This window comes from Brassica rapa, chromosome A10 (genome assembly GCF_000309985.2).
Source record: "Brassica rapa cultivar Chiifu-401-42 chromosome A10, CAAS_Brap_v3.01, whole genome shotgun sequence".
Lineage (NCBI taxonomy): Eukaryota > Viridiplantae > Streptophyta > Magnoliopsida > Brassicales > Brassicaceae > Brassica > Brassica rapa.
The window spans coordinates 13,457,991-13,484,988 of NC_024804.2; the positions used below are offsets into that span (position 1 = coordinate 13,457,991).

Below are 26,998 nucleotides of genomic sequence, written 5' to 3' on the forward strand. Positions count from 1 at the left end.
AGTTAACCTTAAAATCTCAAAACTTCGTGTAAATTAAAACAAAATAATTCTTCTAAAACATCATCTATATTGAAACGGATGGAGTAAAAGAAAATTCATTGGGTAAGAGCAGGATTAACGCGGATGCTTAGAGAGGTGCTTAAGTGATTTTGGAATTAAAAAAAAAAGAAAAATATGTATTACCTTAAGCGATGGTGCTTAATTAAGCGGAAGAAGCGTCGGTGCTTGGTGCATACGTGTCATAAGACGCATCTATCTCAGAAAGGAGGAGTCGTCTTCTTTCCTTCTCTCCTTCGACAATTCCGTGGCTCTCGATTCAAACCTCGACGGCTCTGCGATTCCTCGTGATACCTCGATTGACTCTGGATCTCTCTTTCTCTTCCTCGACGAATCCCCGTTTCTATCGCGAAACCTCGACGACTCCGCCTCGTTCTCGCGAAACCTCGATGACTCCACCACTGTCTCCTGATCTTCCCCCGACGATGAAGCCGTCGGCGTTTCTCTCGGTGGACTCCTCGTCTCCGTCGCTCTCCTACACAGTGCTGTTGTCTCTCTCGGTGGATCTCCTCGACGGTGACAAACTTGTACCTCTCTCTCGGTGGCCGTCTGGGAGGAAACCAAATCGGAAGGTAAAAGTATGACCTTTTCCTTGTCTGAATCATTATATGTTATTTGATTTGTTTGTTGTTTCGGTTAGTTTCGGTTAGTTCCTCTGTCTTGCATGCTTACCAACGATGGATCAGTAGACATGAATGTCTTGCCTTCTTTCATGAACGCTTTTTTAAAAAGCTTTATGTTTTTTTATTTGGTCGTTTATGATATTGATTGATAGTGTTTACGAGTTTGATCTCAAATTAGATGATTGTCGTTCTTCTCTGACTTGAATAAATTGTTTATGATCATGTGATTGGAGGACTTCAATGGTTATGGATCGTCTTCTAGGTTGAAGCACGAGCAGATGAATGAGTCTGACCCGATTAATGAAGTTGTGTCTTCGGTGAAGATGTTGACGGAGATGTTTGTGAGGGTGGAGAAGTCGAAGATGGAGATGGTGAGGGAGATGGAGAAGACGAGAATGGAGATGGAGCTGAAGCATTGACAGATGATGCTTGAGTCGCAGCAGCAGATCATAGGCGCCTTTGTTGAAGACTTGAAGCATTGAGCGAGAAAAAGAGCACAAACGCAAGGAGGCCGGGGTCGTAGTTTCTTATTAACGTGAACGTACCAAATATGGATGGTATAATTAATGGGGGATCAAATAGCTTTTGAGTGTCCAGCGTGGCCCAAGCACATCTTCGACAGTGAGATAATCCCTCCCTCTACAAGGGGTTACTATAAGAACTTTTACGAGACACTACAAAAAAACGTAACCTTAACGAGGAAATTTAACGAGGAAAAAGAATCCTCGTAAAAAAACGTTGATTTTGCCAGGAACGTACGTGGAAAAAGAAAAGCATCGTTATTTCGTCGTAAGATAACGACAAAACATATTCGTCGTAAAGACGATGTAAATTGACGTGGCTTTTACGAGGAAAAACTATTTCCTCGTAAAAGCCACGTAAATTTCGCGAGTTCTTTACGACGAAATATTTTACGTGTACTTAACGAGGAAATTTTGAATCCACCAACTTGGTAGGTGGCTCACGTTTTTTTTTGGCCATCCAATTAATTTTCGTCGTAATTTCATAGTAAAATTACAACTACCAGATTCGAAATTTTCTATAAATATGGATGTTTGAACATCATTTTAAACACACCAACAACAAAAAACGTGAAAGAAAAAAAATGGCTGGCTCTGGGACTATTTACGAGTTGCGGAATTGGATGTATATGCATAGAGATGCTAACGGGAGAGTGACGAAAGAATACCTTGCGGGGCTGGAGACATTTATGCACCAAGCAGATTCAACACCGCTCGCCCAAGAAAGTGGTAAGATGTTCTGTCCTTGTCGGAAATGCAACAATTCGAAATTGGCAAACCGTGAAAATGTTTGGAAGCATTTAATAAATAGAGATTTCACGCCAAATTACTATATCTGGTTTCAACATGGGGAAGGTTATAATTATGATCAGAATGAAGCTAGTATTAGTAATAGCAATTTTCAGGAAGAACCGGTTAATCATCATTTGCATAATGAACATAGTTACCATCAGGAGGAGATGGTAGATTATGATAGGGTTCATGATATGGTAGCTGATGCATTCGTAGCTCATGATGAAGATGAAGAACCTAATATAGATGCAAAAAAGTTTTACGGAATGTTAAACGCGGCGAATCAACCACTTTACAGTGGTTGTAGAGAAGGTCTCTCTAAATTGTCGTTGGCTGCTAGAATGATGAATATTAAAACTGATCACAATCTACCTGAAAGTTGCATGAACGAATGGGCGGACTTGTTTAAAGAGTATTTGCCGGAAGACAATGTGTCTGCTGATTCTTATTATGAGATTCAGAAATTAGTTTATAGTCTTGGGTTGCCTTCGGAGATGATAGATGTCTGCATCGACAACTGCATGATCTATTGGGGAGATGATGAGAAGCTAGAAGTATGTCGATTCTGCAAGAAGCCACGATTCAAGCCGCAAGGACGGGGACGTAATAGGGTACCGTACCAAAGGATGTGGTACCTACCAATTACAGACAGATTGAAAAGATTGTATCAATCAGAGCAGACTGCTGCAAAGATGAGATGGCATGCCGAGCATACTCAGACGGATAGTGAGATGACTCATCCATCAGATGCAAGAGCCTGGAAACATTTCAACAAAGTACATCCGGATTTTGCTAGCAATAGCCGGAATGTGTATCTCGGATTATGCACAGATGGATTTAGTCCGTTCGGAATGTCAGGGAGACAATATTCATTGTGGCCAGTCTTTCTTACGCCATACAACCTGCCACCGGAGATGTGCATGCAACGGGAGTTGTTATTCTTGACGATATTGATACCTGGTCCGAACCATCCAAAAAGGTCCCTGGATGTTTTCCTACAACCACTGATAAAAGAGTTGAAGGATTTATGGTCAACATGGGTGAGGACGTACGACTGTTCAACGAAGACGAATTTTACGATGCGAGCTATGCTTTTGTGGACCATAAGTGACTTTCCTGCATATGGGATGTTGTCTGGATGAGCTACACATGGGAGATTAGCTTGTCCATATTGTAATGGAACGACAGATGCGTTTCAACTGAAGAATGGTAGGAAGACAAGTTGGTTTGATTGTCATCGTCGATTTCTTCCCATTGGCCATCCTTACCGAAGAAACAAGAATTTGTTTAGGCACAAAAGGGTTGTGAGAGACACTCCTCCACCATATCTAACTGGAGAACAAATTGAAGCACAAATCGACTACTACGGAGTTAACGAAACAGTTCGTTGGGGTGGTAATTGGCATGTCCCTCGTAATATGCCTGATTCTTACGGTGTTCATCACAACTGGCACAAGAAGAATATATTTTGGGAGTTGCCATATTGGAAGGATCTTCTTCTGCGCCACAACCTCGATGTGATGCATATAGAGAAGAATTTCTTTGAGAACATCATGAATACAATATTGAATGTCCCAGGGAAGACAAAAGACAACATAAAATCGAGGTTGGACTTGACGGATATTTGCTCAAGAAGCGAGTTACATATTAAAAGCAATGGACAAGTTCCCGTTCCGATATTCAGACTGTCTTCAGAAAAAAAGTCGGTGTTGTTCAACTGGGTGGCATCAGAAGTGAAGTTCCCCGATGGGTATGTTTCAAATCTCTCTAGATGTGTTGAAAAGGGTCAAAAGTTCTCTGGGATGAAGAGTCATGATTGTCATGTCTTTATGCAGCGACTACTGCCCTTTCCATTTGCGGAGCTACTTCCAACAAACGTACATGAAGCACTTGCAGGTTCGTAGTGTTTTATATCAGAATAATTTTATAACGGTCTAGTTTGCAAAATAATATACGACTAACAGAGGTGTTTGGTCTAACAAATTTGGTGTAGTTGATGTCAACGGTGGATGTCGGTACAACAAATTCGAGCCTTTCATCTTAGCTTCACAAGCAGACCAAGTTAGCTTCCTTCCATACCCTCGGATGAGAGATTCGGGTATAAATTGGTTAGCAGTGATCAAAGTTACACCTCGAGGACGAATCATCAGTGGAGAAGAACCACCATTGCAAGAAGAACAGATAAATGAAGTCGAGGAACCTGAACAAGAAATTGATGACATCCTTCTCATTGATCCGCATAATCACGAATATGAAGATCTTACCGATGATGCCACAGACGAAGCTGTAGAAGACGAGTTTAATGAAAATGATGATATTTCTAGTGATGACGAGAATGTCGATGTATCCGATTGATGTATTTGATTTTGTGTAGTTTGTTTTATGAATAAGGTAATGTGAGAGTTTGTTTTATGAATAAGGTAATGTGGGAGTTTGTTTTATGAATAAGAAATTGTGGGAGTTTGTTTTATAAATAAGTAAATGTGGGAATTGTGGTTTGGAATGGAAATAAAGATGGGGTTTGGAATATATGAAGTAGAAGATAAGGAATATGGGGTTTTGGGGTTTGGGGTTTCGGATTTTAGGGATTTAAACGTAATACTCGTTAATTCCTCGTAAGTTGACGTCGAATGTACGACGTAATCCTCGTTTATTCCACGTAGGACAGAATCGTCGTAAAGAACTCGTTAGCTTACGTGGAAATAACGACGAAACTAAAAAAAATAAAGAAAGCGAAACCCGTTAATTCCACGTAGGACAGAATCGTCGTAAAGACCTCGTAAGGTAAATAGACGTAAATACCACGTAAAGTAAATGACGAAGGAGGCACTCTTTAATTCCACGTAGGATGATTTCGTCGTAAACACCTCGTAACAAAAATTGTCGTAAAAACCTCGTAGACTAAAAACTAGGAAAAAAAGGAAAAGAAGAGAGACACCAGATTTACATGTGGCAAGACTTCCAGCAATTATAATACTTAAGTCTCGCCCACATAAATTCTAATATCTTCTTCTCTTTCTTTTTTTCCAAATATTTCTAATTTGGTGAAAAGCGGGACTAGCTACTTCCTCATAGTATAAAAACTAGTAAAAAAGAAAAAAAGAAAGATACTGGAATTATATGTGGCGAGACTTAAGTCTCACCCACATAAATTCTAATATCTTCTTTTCTTCTTTTTTTTTTCAAATATTTCTAATTTGAAAAGTATTTTGGTGAGGAGTGTGATTTGAGATAGGGTGTGTTTTGTGAGTTTGTGTGTGGTTTGAGAAGGAAAGTTGTGGGTAATTATAGAAAATATAGGCTCGCTAATTCCTCGTAACTGGTTAACTCGTTAATTCCACGTAACCTAACTCGTCGTAAAAACGTCGTTAACGAAAACGCGGGCCTTTGTATATCGTCGCTATTTCCTCGTAAATGAAAACGCGGGCCTCTGTAATTCCTCGTAAGTTTACGAGGAAATTACGAGGACAAGTAATCTTATATATATCCCGAGCGAGCTCGCTCTGTCTTTTCTCTCCACTTCCTCTCCACTTCCTCCCTAATTCGTAGCAATGGTAAGTCTCTCTAATTCATCTCTAGTTTGATTAGTTTAGGATAGATTAGGTGGTTAGTATAGGGAATTTAGATAGGTTTACGGATCTTATGTTATTTAGTGTTGATTAGGTGGATAATGTTGGGAAGTATATTGTTCACGAAAATTTAAAAAATTAAATTTTTTTCTCAGGTTCGAAAAGGTAGACTTACTGCCCATTACAGAGAGATGTTCGGTGAGCCGGGTAGTCGTTTAGACCCGTCGTCTTCTTCAGCTCCCGGTTCTTCGGGTCAGGAGACTGTCCCCGAGACTCAGTACACTCAGAGAGTCATTGGATCTCCTTCTTCTAGTGCACCATCGGTTCCTCACGTGCCTCCCCAGATGGCTCCTCCTCCTGTGCCTTCTCCGATGCCGGCACCTCCGATGCCCGCCGAGATTCATCCCGATTTGATGGTGCCTCCGAGTGCTCCTTACTCGCAGTACACCGTAGAAGACATTCTCCGTCTGCCAGGCAGAGAAGGTTTACCAGTCATCGACCCCGACCGACCGGACGGAACTTTATGGTATGTTTCATTATTTTTTTATTCTTTTTAAATTCTTTTATAACTTTAAAAAATAATTTATATTTTAAATTTGTATTTTTCAGGTGGGGGATTGACGGATGTCTTGCATCGGACGTAACCGACACGATAAAAGGTTACTTCTCCATGCCACATCCGAACTGGAAAACGACGCCCCACTACGTCAGAAAGACGTGGTTCAAAATTTACGCTGTAAGTTTTATTAATTAAATATATATCTTTAAATTTTTTCATTATTTATATATATATTTTTTTCTGAAAAACTAATTATAAATTATTTTTTCCAACAGCAAAAATATAATTGGGCCTTGGGGATCACTGAGAGGGTGAGGAAGAAGTTTGTCGCGAAGGCGAAAGTTCGCTTGTTGGACACGGTCTCCAACTGGAAGGGTGACTGGATCGTGAAGGGGTATGAGCGTGGCAAACCCGCTGAGCTCACCACGGATGTCTGGGATGGCCTCATCCGATATTGGCGTCTTCCTGATTCCATTAGAATCGCCCAGTCTTGCTCTAACTCCCGTAACACAGTCGATGAGCACGGGAACGGGCCGATGCTTCACACTACGGGCCAAAAACCCCACGCCGGTGTCCGTTTGGAAATGGTAATTAAAAATTTAATTATATTAAATTTTTAGTATATTTTTATATATATTCTAACAACTTTCTTAAATGTTTTTTTAGGCCAAAGAGACGGGAGAATTCCCGTCTCTTATGCAACTTTACGAGAGGACCCACAAGAACAAGGCGGGCCGATTTATAGATGGCAAGTCCGAGCAAATCTACAACGATTTGGCTGCTCGGGTTGAAGAACGCCAGACCCAGCTGACCCAACAGTCCACCGATGGATTACCCGTCACCTTATCCACACCTGAAGTGGATAAGCTTTACGAGGAGGTAAATTTTCTAAAATTTTAATTTTCTTAAATATTCATTTAATTTAACTTTAAATTTTTACTAACAAAATTTATTTTTTGTTTTTAAGGTTGTCCCTAAAAAAAAGGGACGGACGTTGGGGATTGGTTCCGTCAACGATGTTCCGAGAGCGACATCGTCTTATGTTCAGCGACGGGATGATGAAGTCTCTCAGCTGCGTAGGGAGTCCGAAGAGCTGCGTAGAGAGTCTACTCAGCTGCGATCTCGTATGGGTGGACTCGAGGGCTTCTTGGACGTTGTAGCGGCCACAAATCCGGAATGGGAGACTTTGTTGAGGACCATGCGACAACAAAATCCTATCCCAGGCGAGTCACCGACCGACGACTCACATGCCGAGGCGGATGTTCAGGCGAGGAGTGATGAATTCTACCAGGCGATTAACGACCACCCTTAGTTCTTTTTAATTTCGGTTCTTGTATTATGAATTCAAAACTTATTTATATATAAAATATTTTGGTTTTGATTTTTTTAGAATTTTAATTTTATTAATAATTTAAATAATTTAAATTAAATTTATAATTATAATTTTTTATATTTCTATAAAATAATGAAACAAAGTAAATTCGTAGCTAATTTTGCGGCTTCTTTACGTGGAAGCTTAACGTGGTTTTTACGAGGAAACTTTTACAAGGAAATAACGTGGAAATCTATCAAGGTTTTTACGTTTTCTTTACGTGGAAAGCTGTCAAGGTATTTACGTTTATTTTACGAGTATTTATTTACGTGGGTTTTACGAGGAAAGTTTTTTGTGGTATTTACGAGGAAACTTAGCGATGTCCTTACGTGGAATCTTTACGTGGTCTTTACGACGAAATATCCTCCTTCGCTTTTACGACGAAATTATTTCCTCGCTACCTTACGACGAATTAGCGAGGATATATGCGTTACGACAAACGTATAACGACGAAACGGGTTTCCTCGCTAATTCCTCGTAACACTGCTTTTACGACGAAGTAACGAAGAAAACTGCCCTCGTAAAACTTGTGTTTTCTTGTAGTGAGATGTTGAGTACTGATAATGTGTACTGCTCTGTTTTTGGCTAGTATTAGTTGTTGTGGGTTCTGGATGCAGGTGGTCCAGTTCGTTTAGGCTAATTCATTTTGTGTAGTGCTGTTATGGCTTGTGTCGGAAGTTTGTAATTTATTTTGTGTAGTGCTGTTATGACCAAGTGTCCTCTTCAAGAGAAATAGTACATGATTATCCATAACCATTGGAGACACCTTGTTTTTCTTTTTAAGCACTTCAAAATAAGCAACTTGCATTGGAAGACAAAAATTATAAGTTTCTTAAAGAATGTGCTTCACACATATTTAGTACTAAAAAAATGATTAAGCATCCCATTAAGGGTGCTAGGGATAATCATGCTCTAACTTACACGTATATTTGCAATGAATGATGCAATAATCAAAATAAAAAGTCCCTTATAGCTATATTTTAGCAAAAAAATTCCTTATAGAATTGCTCATACAAATATATATGAAATCAATTCTGACATAAAAACCGTTAACAAATGATAGCAGTTAAAATTTCGCAGAGTCAAATTGCAACGTGGCAAAATTTGGATCGTCAGATCAAAAACATCAGTAGGCTAACCGTTTAAAGGAAACGGCTATAATATTACCCGCCACAAAAAAAAAATCTTTACTTGACGACGGATTGTGATGGTATTTATGTTTCTGTTACTACGGTTTCTGGATTCGTGTCTTGTTTGTCAGTCCAGGGTTTATGAATTATAATAAATGCTTCCATTACGGATCTTGCTGCTCTCAAAATCTCAGCGACAACTCGCGTGGAACCAGGTGCATACCACGTGTTTGATGAATTGTCTCTGTGCACAACTTCAGGACCGTTATGGCTTGAAAAGGCTAATGATTACACTTGTTATGTTTTCTTTCGCAAGAGCTTATGGCAAAACTACAAACTGAGCTTGCTGTAGCTACGGAATGCGTAGCCATGCTCCTCTAGCCTCTAACTCAAGGGATATTAAATCAACGGTACATAAACTCTAAACCCTTTTAAACACTAACATGTATGTTGTGATGCTCGTTAGCTATTATTGTTCTTTATCTCATTAAGTTGTCAGTTGTGGTTGAGAAGAACAAAACAAACAGGTATACATACATATATGTTGGCACAAGGAGAACATATTAAATGCATACAGTTGAACTCATTTCTCTCCGATGTTGAGTTAAGACAAATCAGTTTGATTGATTGAAAACTGAACTGAAGTCTTGTCGATGAAGTGGTTTACACTGTATAGTTTCGCAGATAAGTTGCTTTAGGAGAGCTTGTTGGTCACTCTTACAGCTTTAGTCGTTGATTCTTTTGATCTTCTTTGTGACTTCCTAATCCGTGTTGATGCAATTTTTCAAGAGAATAATATTTTACTGAATTTATAATTTGTCTAATATTTTAAGTAGACCTAAGAGCTTGGTTTGTTTTAGGTCTCAGCTTGACTATAAAAAAAAATTAATAACCGGATTTATTACTTATTGATTATATTATACAATACAAGACTTCAGTTTTTGGTCAGGAAAAAAAATATTTTAAAAAGACTAGAATAAACGACTTTTTTTGCTAATTTAAACGGTGTGTGCAGGTGAAACCATCTTCAAGTTTCTTGTTTTGGAACTCTCTTTCTCACATTATATCATTTTTTCGGTTCCCTCTTTCTCGTCTGATCAAAGATGGGAGGTTTTTTCTCTGTTCCCTTGTCTGGTGATCAAGTACTGAAAGATGTTTCTCACCTTTCATGCTTCAAAGCGAGTTACATTAATAGTCTTGAGGAGAATCTCGCAGCTATGCAGAGAGACATGGAAGAGCTCAAGGCAAGACAAACTGATGTGTTAAGAAGGGTCGAGAGGGAAGAGGAAACCAAAAGTATGCAACGGCTTGCAGAAGTCAACGTATGGCTTAAAAATGTTGATAACGTCAGTAGACAAGTCAGTTATCTGCTTAGCAATAGAACTACTGAACTTCAAAGGTTATGTTCAAAGAAATCAAGATCAAACTACGGTTATGGGAAAAGGGTGTCTTTGATGTTGAAAAAGGTCAATGATCTCAACTCTAAAGGAGTTTTTGAAGTTGTGGCTGAGCCGGCTACTGAAACGTCTACAAAGGAGAAGAGGCTCTCCAGATCCAGACCGGATATTGTTGGCCGGGAAACAATTCTCAAGAGGGCTTTGAGCCTCCTCGTGAGTGGTGAAACCGGGAGTATAGGTCTGTACGGAGTTGGTGGCGTAGGCAAATCAACTATTCTCCGAGAGATCAGCAACAAGATCACTGCCAGATTTGAGTTTGTGATTTGGGTTGTTGTGTCTCAACATCTGCCTGTCAAGAAGATTCAAGAAGAGATTGGTAGGAAGCTAGGCTTTCATGGGGAGGAGTGGAACCAAAAAGAGGAAAGCCAGAAGGCCAATGATATACACAACTTCATGAAGGACAGGAGATTTGCGTTGTTACTGGATGATGTGTGGGCGAAAGTGGACTTAACGAAGGTAGGAGTCCCATCACCAACAAAAAAAAACAAAAGCAAAATAGCATTCACCACCCGCTCTCGAGAGGTGTGTGTGCAGATGGGGGTTGCTGACCCGATTGAAGTCCAGTGCCTTGCTGAGAATGATGCTTGGGACTTGTTTCAGATGAAAGTTGGAGGACACGCAAGCTGCTCGAAAATTCAGGAGACGGCAAGAGAAGTTGCTGGAAGATGTCATGGTCTACCACTGGCGCTGAATGTTCTTGGCGAGACCATGTCTTGCAAGAAGAAGGTGCGACAATGGAATGATGCACTACGCGTCCTGACTTCTTCACCTCGCGTAGAGTTTGCAGAAAAGGAAGATGAAATTCTCCCGATTCTCAAGTATAGCTTTGACAGTTTGAAAGTGGGAAAGTTGAAGTCATGCTTCCAGTACTGCGCTCTATTCCCTGCAGGTTCTATGTTGAGTAAAAATAGTTTGATAGAGTATTGGGAAGTCGAAGGATGTGTGGGTGGATTCGGAAGTCGTTATATAGCCAAGAACCGAGGTTATGAAAATATCAATACACTTGTTCGTGCTGGTTTGTTGATGGAGAGTGATGACAGTACCAAGTTTGTTCAAATGCACGACGTGGTTCGTAAAATGGCTTTGTGGGTGGCTTCTGATCTTGGGAAGAACAGAGAAAGATGGGTTGTGGAAGCCGGTGTTGGGTTACGTGATATGGTACCTGTTCAAGACTGGACCGGAGTGAGAAAGATGTCGCTGATGAATAATGAGATTGAAGAGATATCTGGCGGTCACGAGTGTCATCAACTTACGACTCTCTTTCTCCAACAAAACAGCAACTTGGTGCGTATCTCTGGTGAGTTCTTTCAGTATATGCCAATGCTAGTTGTTTTGAATATGTCCTTCACTGAGCTCGAGGAATTGCCGGAGCAGATATCACGTTTGTTCGCTTTGCGTTATCTCAACTTGTCACGGACAAAGATAGAGCGACTGCCAGATGGTTTAGGAAAGTTAAAACGTCTAGAACATCTCAACTTGGAAACGACCAAGAGACTCAAGAGCATTTATGGGTTATCAAATGCATCAAGTCTGGGGGTATTGGCACTCCTAGATTCAAACGTTTCGCTCGATGCTAGCACGATAGAGGAGCTGCAACGCTTCGAACGACTAGAAAGGTTAAACATAGACATATCCTCCAGTTCAGCTTTGAAGCAATTGCTTAGCGCTCCTGAGTTGGCATATTGGATTGAAGAGGTGTGTATTAGAGATCTTCAGAGTGACGAAGCATGTCTGGTTTTGCCAACAACAATGATGCAACTCCGTAAGCTCATCATAAAGAGGTGTGGTGTGTTGGAGATAGATATTGGGAGAGCATCAGACGACACGTTTCTGATACATCCAAAACTAGGGAGCCTCTCAAGTGTGACTATAACTGGCTGCAATGGACTTAAGGATCTGACGTGGTTGCTGTTTGTTTCAAAGCTTACCTACCTTAAGCTTCAGTGTTTAGATAAGGTGGAAGAAATCATAAGCGAGACGGGTGAGCAAAACGCAGGAGGCACAAAGACTCCGTTTGAAAAGCTTAAAAGGCTTGAATTGAGTAACTTACCGATGTTGAAGAGCATCTACAGGAATCCTCTGCTCTTTCCTTGTCTAAAGAAGATTGATGTAGAAAGGTGTCCAAAACTGAGAAAGCTTCCACTCAGTTCTGGAAGTTGCCTTGGTGGTGATGAACTTGTCATCAGTTACAGTGACGACCAATGGATAGAAAGAGTTCAATGGGAAGATAAAGCTACTGAAGAACGTTTCTTGCTTTGCTGTGAAAAGGTATTGAATTTCCCATAACAAAAGTTTGTTGTCTTCTTGGCTTGTGTTAGGTCATCATGCCCTTCTCCTACCCAGGAGATCTGTGAAGCAAGCCTGTTGCTTCTTTGTTTGTTCTGTGTTGCTTTTTTTTTTTGAACACCTTTGTTCTGTGTTGCTATCCTTTTGATTCCTCTCTTTAGTTTGCTTGGTTTGATTTGAATCACAAAGAGTTAATGGTGGTGTGCAAGTGTTCTTTCTAATGAAAATTGTAAGATCCGTTTTGCTTACTCTGTCGATTGTTGAGTCTTCAAATGCTAATGTGTTTGTATTGCCGGAGACTTGATTGTAATATTGTATTTTGATTTGATACGAATCTTGTCTCAGTATCTGTCTCTTTCGTTCCCTACTAATTCTCAGGAATCCCCCCTATTAGGGATTGGGAGAAGGTGAATCTCCTTTTTTAATCTGCTTGGTATTAATGAATTCGTTTTAAAATCTCAGCACAGTGCTTGGTTCTACTGGTTGTAATAGTGATCTTTGGTTCTTGGAGTCTCTGCACAGAGGGGCTCAATAAGTTGATTGATTGAATCAAGGCTTCTGATGTTATGTTAGATACTGATGTGTTAATAATTTCTGTTATGTTTAGGCTTTTACGGTCACTGTGACAACATAATCACCGCAGCCTCTGTGGGAGCTGGATACCACAATCTCCCCGGAGCTTGCAACAATGGCCGCTTTCTAAGCAACCCACATGTATGCGTCTGTGCTTCAAGTAACCTTTGGAAAGAAACATGTGTGGATGCCTGTTGAGAGTAGAATTCTTAGCTGAGGTTTGCTATGCACAAATCATGTGCCAGAACTGAGAGTCTCAATGAAGTAATATCTTGAAGTTGCATGTCCTATCTCCCTTGTGATTGTTAGATTCTTCCTTGGTTATATAGCAGGTATTTGACCACTAATCTCTCATCTGATTCTCCATTTACATTAATGAAGTTTCTCTAAGATACCATCTCCTGCTGCCCCCAAAATAAATCTGGTAGGTAGTAATTAAGTTTACAAATTGTACCTCTGTGGAATTTAGGTTTTCTAAGAGAAATAAACTGTTTCTATCTAATCTTGTACTGCTCTTGGTGTGTCTACAACAGAGACATAACCAACAAATGAAGCAAGACGCTCTGTGCAATTCCCGCCCTCACTTGCGGTTTCTGAGTAGCAGAAGTGTGTATTATGCTATAGTGGTTGTCTATATTTCTTCTCTCTAATCTTAGCCTAGTGATTTGATTTATTTTGCATGTGTGAACGTGTTCTCCTGCCCCCTGTAGAGCTTAATTAAATAATCCTAAAGGGTTAGGTAAACAAAGCAGGACCTAACAGTAGTTTCTGTCACTTTTCCTGTTTTAATTAGTTTAGAAATGTTTGTTACCCCGCATGTAGCATTTGCGTTGTCAATTTGGACTGAAGTTGATTTCATATTCGTTAAAATATTGTGTGAAATGGAATATTTTGAAAACCACGTTAAGCTTTATTTCTAGATTAGTTTAATATCAACGTGTTAGTGGAGTACAGTTTATAAGCAAAACAATATTGATAGGCTTGGATCACTGAAACAGAAGCTCACATCCTTTTCTTGTTCACTTTTTCTCAAGCTTTGCGAGGTTTTGAGAGAAGATCTACACATCAGATCCAGACTCTCTGATTCATCATCTGCATGGCTAGTTGGCTGCTTCAGATCCTGGTTATCTCTTCTCTTCATCTGATTTCTCTATCAAGTCAACAAGAGACGAGGTTTGTCTATGAAAACTTTCGTGACCAAGATAATCTTTATCTAGATGATTCTGCAAAAGACCTTGGACCATTGCGGCTGACAGGCGGTGCAACGTATGAAACTGGTCGGGCTTTTTACAAGAAACCAATTCAGTTCAGTTCCTCTGGACCACTCTCCTTCTCAACTCATTTCGTGTGTGCTCTGGTGCCTAGAACAGGTATTGAAGGTGGCCATGGTCTTACCTTTTTATTATCTTCTTCTATGGATTTCCCTAACGCCCGAGAAACAAGATACTTGGGAGCTTTCAACGAATCAACAAGTGGATTTCCCGTTCTTGCTGTTGAGCTTGACACTATTCGGAACCAAGAGTTCGGTGATATTGATAACAATCACGTGGGGATTGATGTGAACAGTCCAATATCTGTGGGAATAGCTTCAGCATCTTACTATTCCGACTTGAAAGGGAAAAACGAAAGCATAAACCTGTTGAGTGGAAAGCCCATACAGGTCTGGGTGGATTATGAAGGCACTGTGTTCAATGTTTCCATTTCGCCACTTCAAGTCCAGAAGCCAAGTCGGCCTCTTTTGTCACATCCCATTAACCTTTCAGAGATTTTTCCGAATATATCTCAACTGTTTGTTGGATTCTCAGCAGCAACAGGGAACGCGGTGAGCGCTCACTATATCCTTTGGTGGAGTTTCAGTACAAACAGAGAATCACTGCCGCGACTTGATATCTCAAGACTTCTTGATATATCAGAACTTCTTGAAGTTCTTATTCTACAGCTCCACATAAGAGTCTACCGCCGTGGATTGTTGTCCTGGTTGTGTGTCTGGGTATTGTGGTGTTGGCTGTTCTTGCAAGAGTTTATTTCCACCGGAGGAAGAAGTATTCAGAAGTGTCTGAAACATGGGAGAAGGAGTTTGATGCACATAGGTTCTCTTACAAGTCCCTGTACAAAGCAACAAAGGGTTTCCGCAAGGATGAGTTCCTAGGAAGAGGTGGTTTTGGTGAAGTCTATAGAGGAGATCTTCCGCAAGGCAGAGAAATAGCAGTGAAGAGAGTGTCCCATAATGGTGATGAAGGTTTGAAGCAATTTCTGGCTGAAGTTGTGAGCATGAGATATCTGAAACACAGGAATCTTGTTCCACTTTTCGGGTATTGTAGGAGAAAGCACGAACTTCTTCTTGTCTCGGAGTACATGCCCAATCGGAGCCTTGACGAGCATTTGTTTGATGAGACGAAATCAGTTCTTTCTTGGTCACAAAGACTTGTGGTTGTTAAAGGAATAGCGTCTGCTCTGTGGTACCTGCATACAGGTGCTGACCGCGTTGTTCCGCGATGTTAAAGCTTCCAACGTTATGTTAGACGCCGAGTTCAATGGTAGGTTGGGGGATTTTGGAATGGCCAGGTTTCATGAACATGGAGGCAATGCAGCCACAACAGCAGCTGTGGGAACAGTAGGCTACATGGCACCTGAGCTAGTGACAACGGGAGCTTCTACCGGAACTGATGTTTATGCTTTTGGTGTTTTCATGCTTGAAGTAGCATGTGGTAGAAGACCCGTTGAACCGCAGTTGCAAGTTGAGAGACGTCATATGATCAAATGGGTTTGTGAGTGCTGGAAAAAGGACGCTTTGCTTGATGCCACTGACCCGAGACTGGGAGGTGAATTCATAGCCGAAGAAGTCGAGATGGTTATGAAACTCGGTTTGCTATGTTCAAATATTGTGCCAGAGTCCAGGCCTACGATGGAACAAGTGGTCTTATACCTAAACAACAATCTGCCAATGCCAGATTTCTCACCATATACTTTGGGGATAGGCACATTTGCTCCGTTTATGGTTGATGCAGCTTCATGGAGTTGGTCAGGTCCCTCGATGTCTTCTTCTTCTTCCAATCACTCACCTTACCCTTGTCAGCCAGCAGATCAGCCATGGTCAGAGACTAAGAACTCTCTTCACGTAGTTGCAGAGCCAGAGAAGCCTAAGACTTGAGACTTGCTTACCTACAGAACATTTTGAGTCCAATTCTCACAGCATCAGCAGTTAGAGGTAATGCATTAATGTCAGCAGACAGATCTCTTTGGTAGCTCTCAAGATTGTTCTAATAATCGGTCTTATTTGTCGTTGTTCAAAAAAAAAAATCAGTCTTATTTGTACCAATTTGTTCAGTGTGTCCCTTACAACATGTTTATCCACTTAAACGATTGATTATAAACAAATAGTTTATGTTTCCTCTGGCATAATTATTCCGAATGGCTCTCTGATAGAAAACTGTTTTGGTTTATAAGCTGGAACTCTGTGTGTGTTATTTTAGGATTTGGGAAATAGATTGGATGTTGTTAGAAAAATATGTATGGTTAATAGTATTAGTTGCTATAAGAGTTTTAAGTTGTTAGAAATTTGATAGTATTTGAGAGAAAATGTAAAGCAGCATATGATGTGACGATTGGACAACAGCACACAAACAAGAGACGACAAATCTAGTAGAGTAGTTGATCCTGAGTCTGACTGACATACATACGTGTGACAAGTGACAACTAGTTCATGCTGTGTATTATGTCACATGACTAGGGCGAACTCTAGACCATGTGTAAAATATGTTATTTAATAGTATATTTTGTCTGCTTCCATATATATTAAGATAGCTTCAAGTTGGCATTATACTATCGTTTCAGCCCATGCAGCACACGAGGTTGTCTACTCTGATTCAAGTTGAGATCTCATAACTTAAAATATTGTCTCAAACTGGAATCTTTGGAAAACCAAACCACGTGAAGCTTATTGTTATTTAAATCAACAATATTTGAAAAATTTGGTAGATTTTGATTACTAAAATAGAAGCTCACGTTTTTTTATGTTCATTTCTTTTTTATCCAGCTTGAAAGGTTATAAGATGCATTGATTTGAGGTGAAAGATTTGCACCTCAGATCCAAACTCTCTCTGCATCATCATTAGTAATGGCTCGTTGGCTGCTTCAGATCCTTATTATCTCTTCTCTTCATCTCATCTCTCTATCAAGTCAAAAAGAGACAAGGTTTGTCTTTGAAGACTTTCTTGACCAAGAAGATCTTTATCTAGATGCTTCTGCAAAAGTACATCCCAATGGAATATTGCAGCTGACAAACACTTCAAAGTATCAAATCGGTCATGCTTTCTACGATAAACCACTTGAGCTCGGTTCCTCTTTCTCGACGCATTTCGTGTGTGTTCTGGTGAAAAAGCAAAACATCGAAGGCGGCCATGGTATTGCCTTCATAGTATCTCCTTCTATGGATTTCTCCCACGCACAGCCAACAAGATACTTGGGGGCTTTCGACGCTTCCACACTTGAATCTCCCTCTTCTCACGTTCTTGCTGTCGAGCTCGACACTATCTGGAACCCTGAGTATAACGACATCAAAGGTAAAAATCACGTGGGGATCGATGTGAACAGTCCTAAATCTGTCGCAGTAGCTCCGGCATCTTACTATTCCGACATAGAAAGGAAAAACGAAAGCATGAACCTCTTGAGTGGAGAGCCTATACAGGTGTGGGTTGATTATGAAGGCACAGTGCTCAACGTTTCCATTGCTCCACTTAAAGTCAAGAAGCCAAGCCGGCCTCTTTTGTCACATCCCATTAGCCTTTCAGAGATTTTTCCTAATATATCGAAATTGTATGTTGGATTCTCTGCATCAACAGGGAACGCGGTGAGTGATCAGTACATTATGTGGTGGAGTTTCAGTACAGACAGAGGATCACTGCAGCGACTTGATACCTCAAGACTTGTTGAACTTCCTTATCTTACAGGTACAGATAAGAAGCTTCTTGCGCTGTTTATTATTCTGTTTGGTTGTCTGGCTATTGTGGTGTCAGCTATTCTTGCATGAGTATTTACTTTTGCTAGCAAGTGTTGAATTGTTATTGGAAATTGAGAGAGTAAATGGTAATGAATGGGAATATGTAACCAAAACTGTAGTTACTATTCCTTATTTATTGCTTGGTGATTTGCGGTTTTGATTTCTACTTAATTGTATGAAATAATTAGTATATGTGTTTCACCTTCCAACATGATGTTGCTTTTCCTTTTAGGTTTGGTTAGTGACTACAAAATTCTCAGATTATATAAATCCTCAAAGTACCTCTCTCACTTTTACCAAATACTGGAATGAGAGATATGTGCTCACGCATTACTCCTCAATATGTTTTGTCGGGAAAAGTGCCAATTTCGACCCCAACTATTTCAGTCGTGCCAAATACGACCCGAACAATTGATCAGTGCCAAATACGACCTCAATTCAATTATAATTCAAAAAAACTATCCGAACTTCTTAAAACGTGCATAAATCTACATTGACTCTAACAGAAGTTAGTCAACCGTTAACAAGATAAAACGACGTCGTTTTGATATACGAGGAAAAGTGCCAATTTCGACCCCAACACTCTAAGTCGTGCCAAATAAGACCCGAACAAATGGTCAGTGCCAAAAACGACCTCAACTCAATTATAATTTAAGAAAAATTATCCATTTTTTTTAAAACGTATCTAAACCTACATTAACTCTAACAGAAGTTAATCAACCTTTAACAAAGATAAGACGACGTTGTTTTGATATATGTATTTTTTTGTTAAATATGTTCATTTCGGGACTCAAATCCTTGCTGGGATATCTTTTTAAAAGGGCACACTAACAACTAGACTAAAATAATTTTTTGAAATATTATTACAAATTGAAATTCTCCATTATATAAAATACTATTCTTCTTCATCTTATCCAATTTAAAACTTTGGTGATTGCTTTATATATTTTAGTTATTGTTTAATTTGTCTAATATTTTGTACAACATATCTTAGTGAAAGAAAGGTAAAAGGCCTCTTAACATTTTTGAACAAAATATCAAAATATATAACATCAACTTTGGAAACTAAAAAAATTCCCACTTAATTTTAAAAATTAAAAATAATTTATATAAGAAAATTGTATAAATAAATTCAAAGTTTTAAGCATATTTAAGATCGTATAATAATAAATATTTTATTATTTATATTTTAGTAAGATATAATTTTATTAAAGATATGATAAATAAGAAAAACATGTTAATGTATTTATATAAATCAGAAAAAACTGTCATCAAAATTTTAAATTGGATAAGATGAAGAATAATAGTAGTTTATATAATTTCAAATTTGTAATAGTATTTTAAAAAATTACTTTTATCTAGTTGTTAGTGTGCCCATTTAAAAGGGTATCACAACATGGTTTGAGTTCTGGAATGAACATATATTTTAAAAAAAAATAGATATATATATATATATATATATATATATATATATGTATATATAAACGACGTCTTCTTATCTTGTTAACGGTTGAATAACTTCTGTTAGAGTCAATGTAGATTTATGCACCTTTTAAGAAGTTCAGGTAGTTTTTCTTAAATTATACTTAAGTTGAGGCCGGTTTTGGCACTGCCCATTTGTTCGGGTTCTATTTGGCACGACTGAGAGTGTTGGGGTTGAAGTTGGCACTTTTCCTCGTATATCAAAACGACGTCGTTTTATCTTGTTAACGATTGACTAACTTTTGTTAGAGTCAATGTAGATTTAAGCACGTTTTAAGAAGTTCGGGTAGTTTTTTCAAATTATAATTGAGTTGAGGTCGTATTTGGCACTGATCAATTGTCCGGGTCGTATTTGGCACGATTAAAATAGTTGGGGTCGAAATTGGCACTTTTCCCATGTTTTGTCAGATAAGAAATGGTATTTGTTAGAAAGCTGGTTCGGTAGTGGTTAAGGAAAGGGTTTGGGACACTAACATATTTCAAGTCGATTTATAGGCAAATCGATGATTTACATACTGTGCGAAACTTAGTCATATTGTTCTGAAACACCTACACGGATATGGATCTCTATTTACGGCCCATTTGCATACCCAAAAGAAAATTTATTTGCAGGCTGCATTTATCTTTGGAGATAAGTTTGTGCTATTAGACTGGCTCGTGATATCCCAGATTAATCCAAAAATAAAAACTTGTTCGTTTATAATATTTATCATAGTTTTATGTTACTTAAAATGTTAAGCTTAACTGGCTCATGTTTTCTACAAGAAACTAGTTAAGCTCAGTCCGTCTCAACCACTCTCTATTCTCAACACACTTCGTTTGCACTCTGGTGCCTAAGCCAGGGTTTGAACAACGTATGATGTTATGACACACATACAAGAGACGACAAATCTAGTAATAGTTGAGCCCGACATACTTACATGTGACAACTAGTTCATACTGTGTATTATGTCGCATGATTATTGTAAATATGGATGGATGTTTCAGTCTAAATAAAACTAGTATTCCATCCAATAAACCATTAAAACATAGAAACATTTTATGACAGCACTAAAACCTATTTTATTTTAGAAAAGCACAAAATATTCAAAAAGTATTTACTAAAAATTAAAATTACTTTTAACATTTATATTTATTTAATTATTATGGTTTAGTATTTATTGAGTAGAGTTACTACAATATTTTAAAAAGACAAAATATAGATCATTCTAAACTGATAGTTTTTTCGACGTCAAAACTAAACAAATAGTTTATGTTTCCTCTGGCATAGTTATTTTTTAAAAGACAAGTATGGTTTAATAATCTGGTTTAATATGGATGGTTTTTAGATTTTTGATAGTTTAATATTTTTTTATCAGTTAATAATTTTGAGATCTAATTTGGCTATGTGACCGGTTCATGATCGAACCCGGTCCAACCATCTGTCAGTCCGGTTTTAAAAACATTTTAGATACAAAAAAGACAAATAAATAACACCGAAGAGGACAAATCTCTCTTTCTCGCTAGTACTCGTGATGGAAAATCCAAGCCTGAGACCTCAACTATATATCTCTTCGTCCAACTATCATCAGAAATCAGGAGCTGTTTCGTGAGTTGCCCAGTTGAATTGCTTGCTGGAGATGGGAGCTCTCGCTCTCACATGGCTGTTTAATTATTCTCTTCTCTCCATGCTTAGCTTCATTGATTTGATTTATTGTGCATGTGAAATGAAGTCTCCTGCATGCACAATGTGGGGATGAATTGGGAATTTGACAGATTTTATAATCTATTTTGAAGAAGATTTTTTGCACATGAAGGGTTTAGTTAATATGGCAAAACGTTAAAAAGCTACGTTCATCATCATATATATCTAGACAACATTAGTAGCTGTAAGCTAAGTTCAAAAAAAAAAAAAACATTAGTAGCTGTTTTGACTTTTCCATGTTTTCTTTCCTTTTAGTCTGGCTCATATTTCTACATGGGAAGGAACCAACGTAATATCTGAAGTATGGTCGTCTGAGTACAGATCTTTGGGGTTTTTGTATGGTCTACGTATAAGCTAGTTCCAAGTTGAAGATAGGACCTGGTGTCAAATCCAGTGAAAGATAACACATTTCTAGTCTAAGACATATTGCCTCTCTTTCATTTTATTTGTTGTTTAAAATTTTGATACATTGATTAAAAATATATTAAATTTACCTCTTTTACTACATTAAAACAAGGGCTTATTTAGGGAATAACCAAGAAAAAAAGAGAAATTAGATTTTTAGAGAGAGAAAAGAAAGAGATAGGAAGAGAAAAGAGGAGAGAGGATGGGATTTTAGTTAGATAGTAAATTTTGGTTTTTTTCTTAGTTATTGGGTGCAATTTCTCTTAAAACAATGTTAACTAAAACAAATTCAACCAATAAAAATCACACTACAGAATATGAACAGTCTAAAAACTAAATAAATTTCATATTTCATATAAATTTGAAAACATCATTTCAGCTGAAACACAAAAAAAAAAATTCTAAAACATCACTACTATTGAAAAAAGGGAGGATAATTTTGTGTTTGATCCGTTTTACCGTTTCTAGGTAACCTACATGCAGCATTGATGTAATTTCATTGGATTTTTTTTTTATAAACCCTATCGGCTGATCCGATTGGTTTCGGAAGGAACGCGTTTGGTACCAGGATGGACTCGCTACTACACTGTCTAATCCAAATTTGGAGTACCTTCCGACTAATGTTAGAGGGTAAATCGATCATCTGTTACGATCCACTATTTAAATCACTTGGGCCAAAACCCAAACCCAGACTGGAAAAGTGATGATAATTTAGTTCACATGGAAAATCGAACCCAAAACTGATGTGAGTACGTACCAAACTCCAGGAGATTGATCTATGGTTAAACGTTGGAAGCTTGCAATTACATTTTGAAACTTTATGATTCTGTTTTACAAATTCAATTTCATAAATAAATAATAAATAAATATAAATTTATGCTTTATATGTTTTTAATTTTATATTAAAATATGAAAAACTAATAGTATTAAAATAAACCAAATTAATTAAAATACATGTATTAAAAATATTAATATATTAGATTTTGTGCACCATAATTTTTTTATAAAGAAAAATCTTGCTTATATAGTATGTTTATGAGATATTAAAAAGAATTAAATTCATTAGTTTGATAATATTTTTTTATAAAAATTAATCACAAGATAATATAAAGTTGATTGACTTGATATAAATTATTAAAGTGGAAAGAATGATGTATATGCTCAATTTTTGAATCATACAATTTTTAGTTATGAATGTTATAATATATTTATCTTATATTTTTAATATAAATATATGTTTATATATTTTTATATACGTTTATGATACATACCCACTTCCTAATACTCCCTCAATTTCATATTAAGTGTCACTTTAGCATTTTTTTTCCTGTTACATAAAAAGTGTCATTCTACAATTGCAATGCAATTTATATTTATTTTTAGCTCAATATTAAATATAAAATGCATTGATCTTATAAATAAATATATTTTTCTAAAATATTATTGGGGAAACATATGACATTAATGAAAACATAAATAATTTCAATCGGTTTCTAAATGTCTTAGTGACACTCTTTGTGAAACGGATGAAGTATTTTTTTAACTCTCGTTTTCACGCTTCCTTACAATTCTGCTTTCGGATACTTGGTTCTGCTTCGGCATATATACATAGTTCCGCTTCCATGCAACATAGCTTATAAGTATTAGACCTCTGTGACATTTAGGTTGTCTGAGAAAACTAAGCTGTTCCAGCGTCTTGGTGTGGCTAGTGGCTACGGCGACATAACCAAAGTACCAAACCATTGAAGAAGACCTCTATAATATACAATTTGAGTCATTTTCGGATTCTGCAGAAAAAAATAACTCTAGGTTGACAAGGTAGGATATTCATCATCTAAAGAGTAGTTGTCATGCATATGCCAAGCTTCTTCCTTTTGGTCTGGCCCGTAGCTGGATGGAAGTATCCTTACAAAAAAACATGGGTTGCTCTATTGTGCAACCGAAAGGTCAAGGCCATGTTCAAAATATGTTATTTTAATAGTATCGTTTGTCTGCTTCCATATATACATAATACGATAGCTTCAAGTTGGTGCATTATATTATTGTTTCAGGGTAGGGTATCACCATGCAAAAGAAAGAAAAAAGGGTAGCCCCATGCAGCAGACGCGGTTGTCTACTCTGATTCAAGTTGAGATCTCATAAGTTAAAATATTGTTTCAAAATGGGAATGGAAATTTTAGCAAAAAAAAAAATGGGAATGGAATACTTTGAAAACCAAACCACGTGAAGCTTTATTAAACAAACAATATTAGAAATTTTGACAGGCTTTGATTACTAAAATAGAAGCTCACGTTTTTCTATGTTCATTTTTTATCCAGCTTGAAAGGTTATAAGATGCATTGTTTTGAGGTGAAAGATTTGCACATCAGATCCAAAACAACATCAACAATGGCTCGTTGGCTGCTTCAGATCCTTGTTATATCTTCTCTTCACCTCATCTCTCTATCAAGTCAACAAGAGACAAGGTTTGTTTATGAAAACTTTCTTGACCAAGAAGATCTTTATCTAGATGCTTCTGCAAAGGTAGTTCCCAGTGGATTATTACAACTGACAAACACTTCAATGAATCAAATTGGTCATGCTTTTTTCAAGAAACCAGTTGAGCTCAGTTCCTCTAAACCACTCTCTTTCTCAACGCATTTCGTGTGTGCTCTGGTGCCTAAGAAAGGTCATGAAGGCGGCCATGGTATTGCCTTCCTAGTATCTCCTTCACGAGATTTCTCACATGCAGAGGCAACAAGATACTTGGGGGCTTTCAACGCATCAGCACTTGAATCATCTCCCTCTTCTCACGTTCTCGCTGTTGAGCTTGACACTATTTGGAACCCTGAGTTCAATGATGTCATTAACAATCACGTGGGGATTGATGTGAACAGTCCTGTATCTGTCGGAGTAGCCTCAGCATCTTACTATTCAGACATGAAAGGGAAAAACGAAAGCATAAACCTCTTGACCGGAAAGCCTATACAGGTTTGGGTGGATTATGAAGGCACTATACTCAATGTTTCTATTGCTCCACTTAAAGTCCAGAAGCCAAGTCGGTCTCTTTTGTCACAACACATCAATCTTACAGAAGTTTTTAGAAATAGTTCGAGACTGTTTGTTGGGTTCTCTGCATCTACAGGTGCAGCGGTCAGTGACCAATACATTGTTGGGTGGAGTTTCAGTACAGACAGAGGATCACTGCAGCGACTTGATATCTCAAGACTTGTTGAAGTTCCTCATTCTTCAGCTCCGCATAAGAAACTTCCTATCATTCTGCTTGTTTGTCTAAGTTTTGTGGTTTTGTCTCTTCTTGCATGAGTTTATTTCCACATATGTGTTGAAATGTTATTCAAAACATGAGAATAAAATGGTAGCCATGTTCGGAATCTGATTTCTACTATGGTTTATGTTGATAATGTTCCACTGATATGGCTTTCTACAGGACAGAACTTAGGTTCACCCCTTAGAGTGAACCTTTAAATTCACCCCCACCTTTTATGACCAATCAACTTTCCAGATAGATTATTAATTAAAAAATATTAAATTAAACAAAAAATAGCTACAAAAAATAAAAATGCTAATTTTAACGACACTAACACTTCCAGTGAAACCCTAAATCCTAAATTTTAAATTCTAAACCCTATACCCTAAATTCTAAATCCAAATCCAAACCCTATACCCTATACCCTATACCCTAAAATATTTTAGGGTCATTAAAATTAGCGTTTTTATTTTTTGTAGCTATTTTTTATTTAATTTAATATTTTTTAATTAATAATTTATGTAAAAATTTGATTGGCCATAGAAGGTGGGATGAATTTAAAGGTTCATCCTAGAGGTGAAATTAAATTCTGTCCATAGTTTAAATATCGTAGAATTGTTGTCAAAAGTTAATCAACTGTTTACAAGGCAAAACGATATCAAGTGTGATTGGCTAAAAGCAGCGTAACTAGGCGAAGAATAAAAAGTGGAGAAAAAGAGTGAAAAAGAAAATGGGAGGAAAAACAAATATCAGAGGGAGATGAATCATTGTTTCAAGAGGAGTAACGGGGAAGAGAGAGAGAGAAAAGAAAAAGAGAGAAAGCAGATCTAGTTGGTTCCGGCGTACGGCCGGCGCGTGCGCGCACGTGCCGTCGCCGGAACGGGAGTCCGTCAGTTTTTATAGCATTCTTGGTATCTCTCCTTTGTATCCCTTCTACTCTCGCCTTGTCTGAGCTCTGGCTGCGACCTAATCCATGGTGCATGGCGGTTTGTCTGTTTTGGAGTTAAGACGCGACGGTGGGAAGGGGTTTCTACGGTGGAGAGACGGCTCGTTTTAAGATTAAGGTGCGATTCCGGGAGGAGGAGATTCTCACAGCTCCGTCGTCGTCGGTTTTCTCCGGGAGGTGGAGACTCTTCTTTGCTCCGCCTCCGCCGGTTCAGTTTTTTCGGGAAGAGGAGGCTTGCATAGCTCTGCCGTCGCCGTATAGTTTCCGGAGGGTAGAGGCTACTGTAGCTCTACGCTGCCGGCTTGGAACCCGTAGGAACATTGGGTGTTTAAAGGTGAAAGGTTGGTTTGGTTTTTGTTCTTGTCGGCTCGGGGAGACAGGAGATACATCGGATGAGATCTTTGAAGAAGATAAACCTCTCTGTGGTTCATCACCGACAAGAGAGGTTAGTGAGGTCGTGATTTACATTCGAGAGAAGAGTGGGTGGTCCTGAGGAAAGCGCGGTATGTCCGATTAAGTTTTCGATAGGGGACCACCGGAGATGAAGGCGGTTTGATGCGGGTTTCGAGATCCGGCGTAACCAAGGTGTGGTGAGGTGGCCCTGGAGGCGTTTCGAGGTGGAGAAGATCAGGTTGAGGCGGTTTGCGACGCGTGTCGATCCGAGGGTGTAGATGCTTCCACGTGTTTCTGCAACCTGCTTCCTTGATGCGCTTTCTCCAGCCGGCGTCGTTCGGGTCTGAGTGGTGTGGGCCGCGGGCCGTTTTAAGTGTTTACATTGTAGCCCGTATGCGTTGGGCTTCTAGTCTTTTGTTTATGTATTTGGGCCTTGGGCCGGTTTTATTCAATAAAAAAAACATCATTTGGCGGAAAAAAAAAAAACAAGTATCAGAGTAAAACTCTTACTCCAGCGGAAAGAGAAGAAAAACTTGATTATAAGAATTACAAAAAGACAAAAGAATTTACTCCACTCTAGCGTAATGATTTTCATTCTGATTGGATTGATCCCAGCGTAACTTGGCGAAAACTAACTTTTACTCTATAAAAATTACTCCAAAAGTGAATTTCAGTCACACTCATCATTTTGATTTGAAAAAAAAATTAAAAATATGCTCTTTCGGGTTTTAAATATGTAACAAGATTTGTAGTTGTTGTCCCTGATATTTTGCTTAGTGGTTTGCAATTTAAATTGTGTAGATTGGTTGTTATACATGAGTCAACTGTTGACAAGACAAAACAATGTCGTTTTGATTTGAAAAAAAAAATTAAAAATACGCTTAATCCGGGTTTTGAATATGT

At 38.3% G+C, this 26,998-nt stretch overlaps 5 protein-coding genes across 6 annotated transcripts; all 5 read left to right on the forward strand.

Moving 5' to 3' along the window:
* The first annotated feature begins 234 nt into the window (after positions 1 to 234).
* LOC103845446 lies at positions 235 to 1,431 on the forward strand. 2 transcript variants are annotated; one of them, XM_009122307.2, is made up of 2 exons: positions 235 to 635; positions 914 to 1,431. In XM_009122307.2, the coding sequence occupies exons 1-2, from the start codon at positions 447 to 449 to the stop codon at positions 1,097 to 1,099; spliced, it is 375 nt and encodes a 124-aa protein (XP_009120555.1). In that variant the 5' UTR covers positions 235 to 446; the 3' UTR covers positions 1,100 to 1,431. The 2 variants fall into 2 exon arrangements, with proteins under 2 accessions (XP_009120555.1, XP_009120556.1); XM_009122308.3 differs by having other exon boundaries at positions 235 to 629.
* Positions 1,432 to 7,858: 6,427 nt separating this feature from the next.
* Positions 7,859 to 16,333, forward strand: LOC103845448 (L-type lectin-domain containing receptor kinase I.9-like). The gene is given in 5 exon segments (XM_033282244.1): positions 7,859 to 8,838; positions 8,940 to 9,033; positions 12,974 to 14,848; positions 14,851 to 15,428; positions 15,430 to 16,333. Coding segments are annotated over 3 exon segments (2,052 nt in total). The 5' UTR covers positions 7,859 to 8,838; positions 8,940 to 9,033; positions 12,974 to 14,035; the 3' UTR covers positions 16,091 to 16,333.
* On the forward strand, positions 9,029 to 12,713 carry LOC108868774 (disease resistance protein RPS5). The gene is made up of 2 exons (XM_033282239.1): positions 9,029 to 12,348; positions 12,399 to 12,713. The coding sequence occupies exons 1-2, from the start codon at positions 9,727 to 9,729 to the stop codon at positions 12,432 to 12,434; spliced, it is 2,658 nt and encodes an 885-aa protein (XP_033138130.1). The 5' UTR covers positions 9,029 to 9,726; the 3' UTR covers positions 12,435 to 12,713.
* A 723-nt stretch (positions 16,334 to 17,056) lies between the features above and the next one.
* LOC103846174 (L-type lectin-domain containing receptor kinase I.9) lies at positions 17,057 to 17,968 on the forward strand. The gene has a single exon (XM_009123080.1). It carries the CDS (start codon positions 17,057 to 17,059, stop codon positions 17,966 to 17,968), a length of 912 nt encoding a protein of 303 aa, XP_009121328.1.
* Positions 17,969 to 23,897: 5,929 nt separating this feature from the next.
* LOC103845450 (L-type lectin-domain containing receptor kinase I.9) lies at positions 23,898 to 24,812 on the forward strand. The gene has a single exon (XM_018655373.1). The coding sequence runs from the start codon at positions 23,898 to 23,900 to the stop codon at positions 24,810 to 24,812; it is 915 nt and encodes a 304-aa protein (XP_018510889.1).
* The last annotated feature ends 2,186 nt before the right edge of the window (positions 24,813 to 26,998 follow it).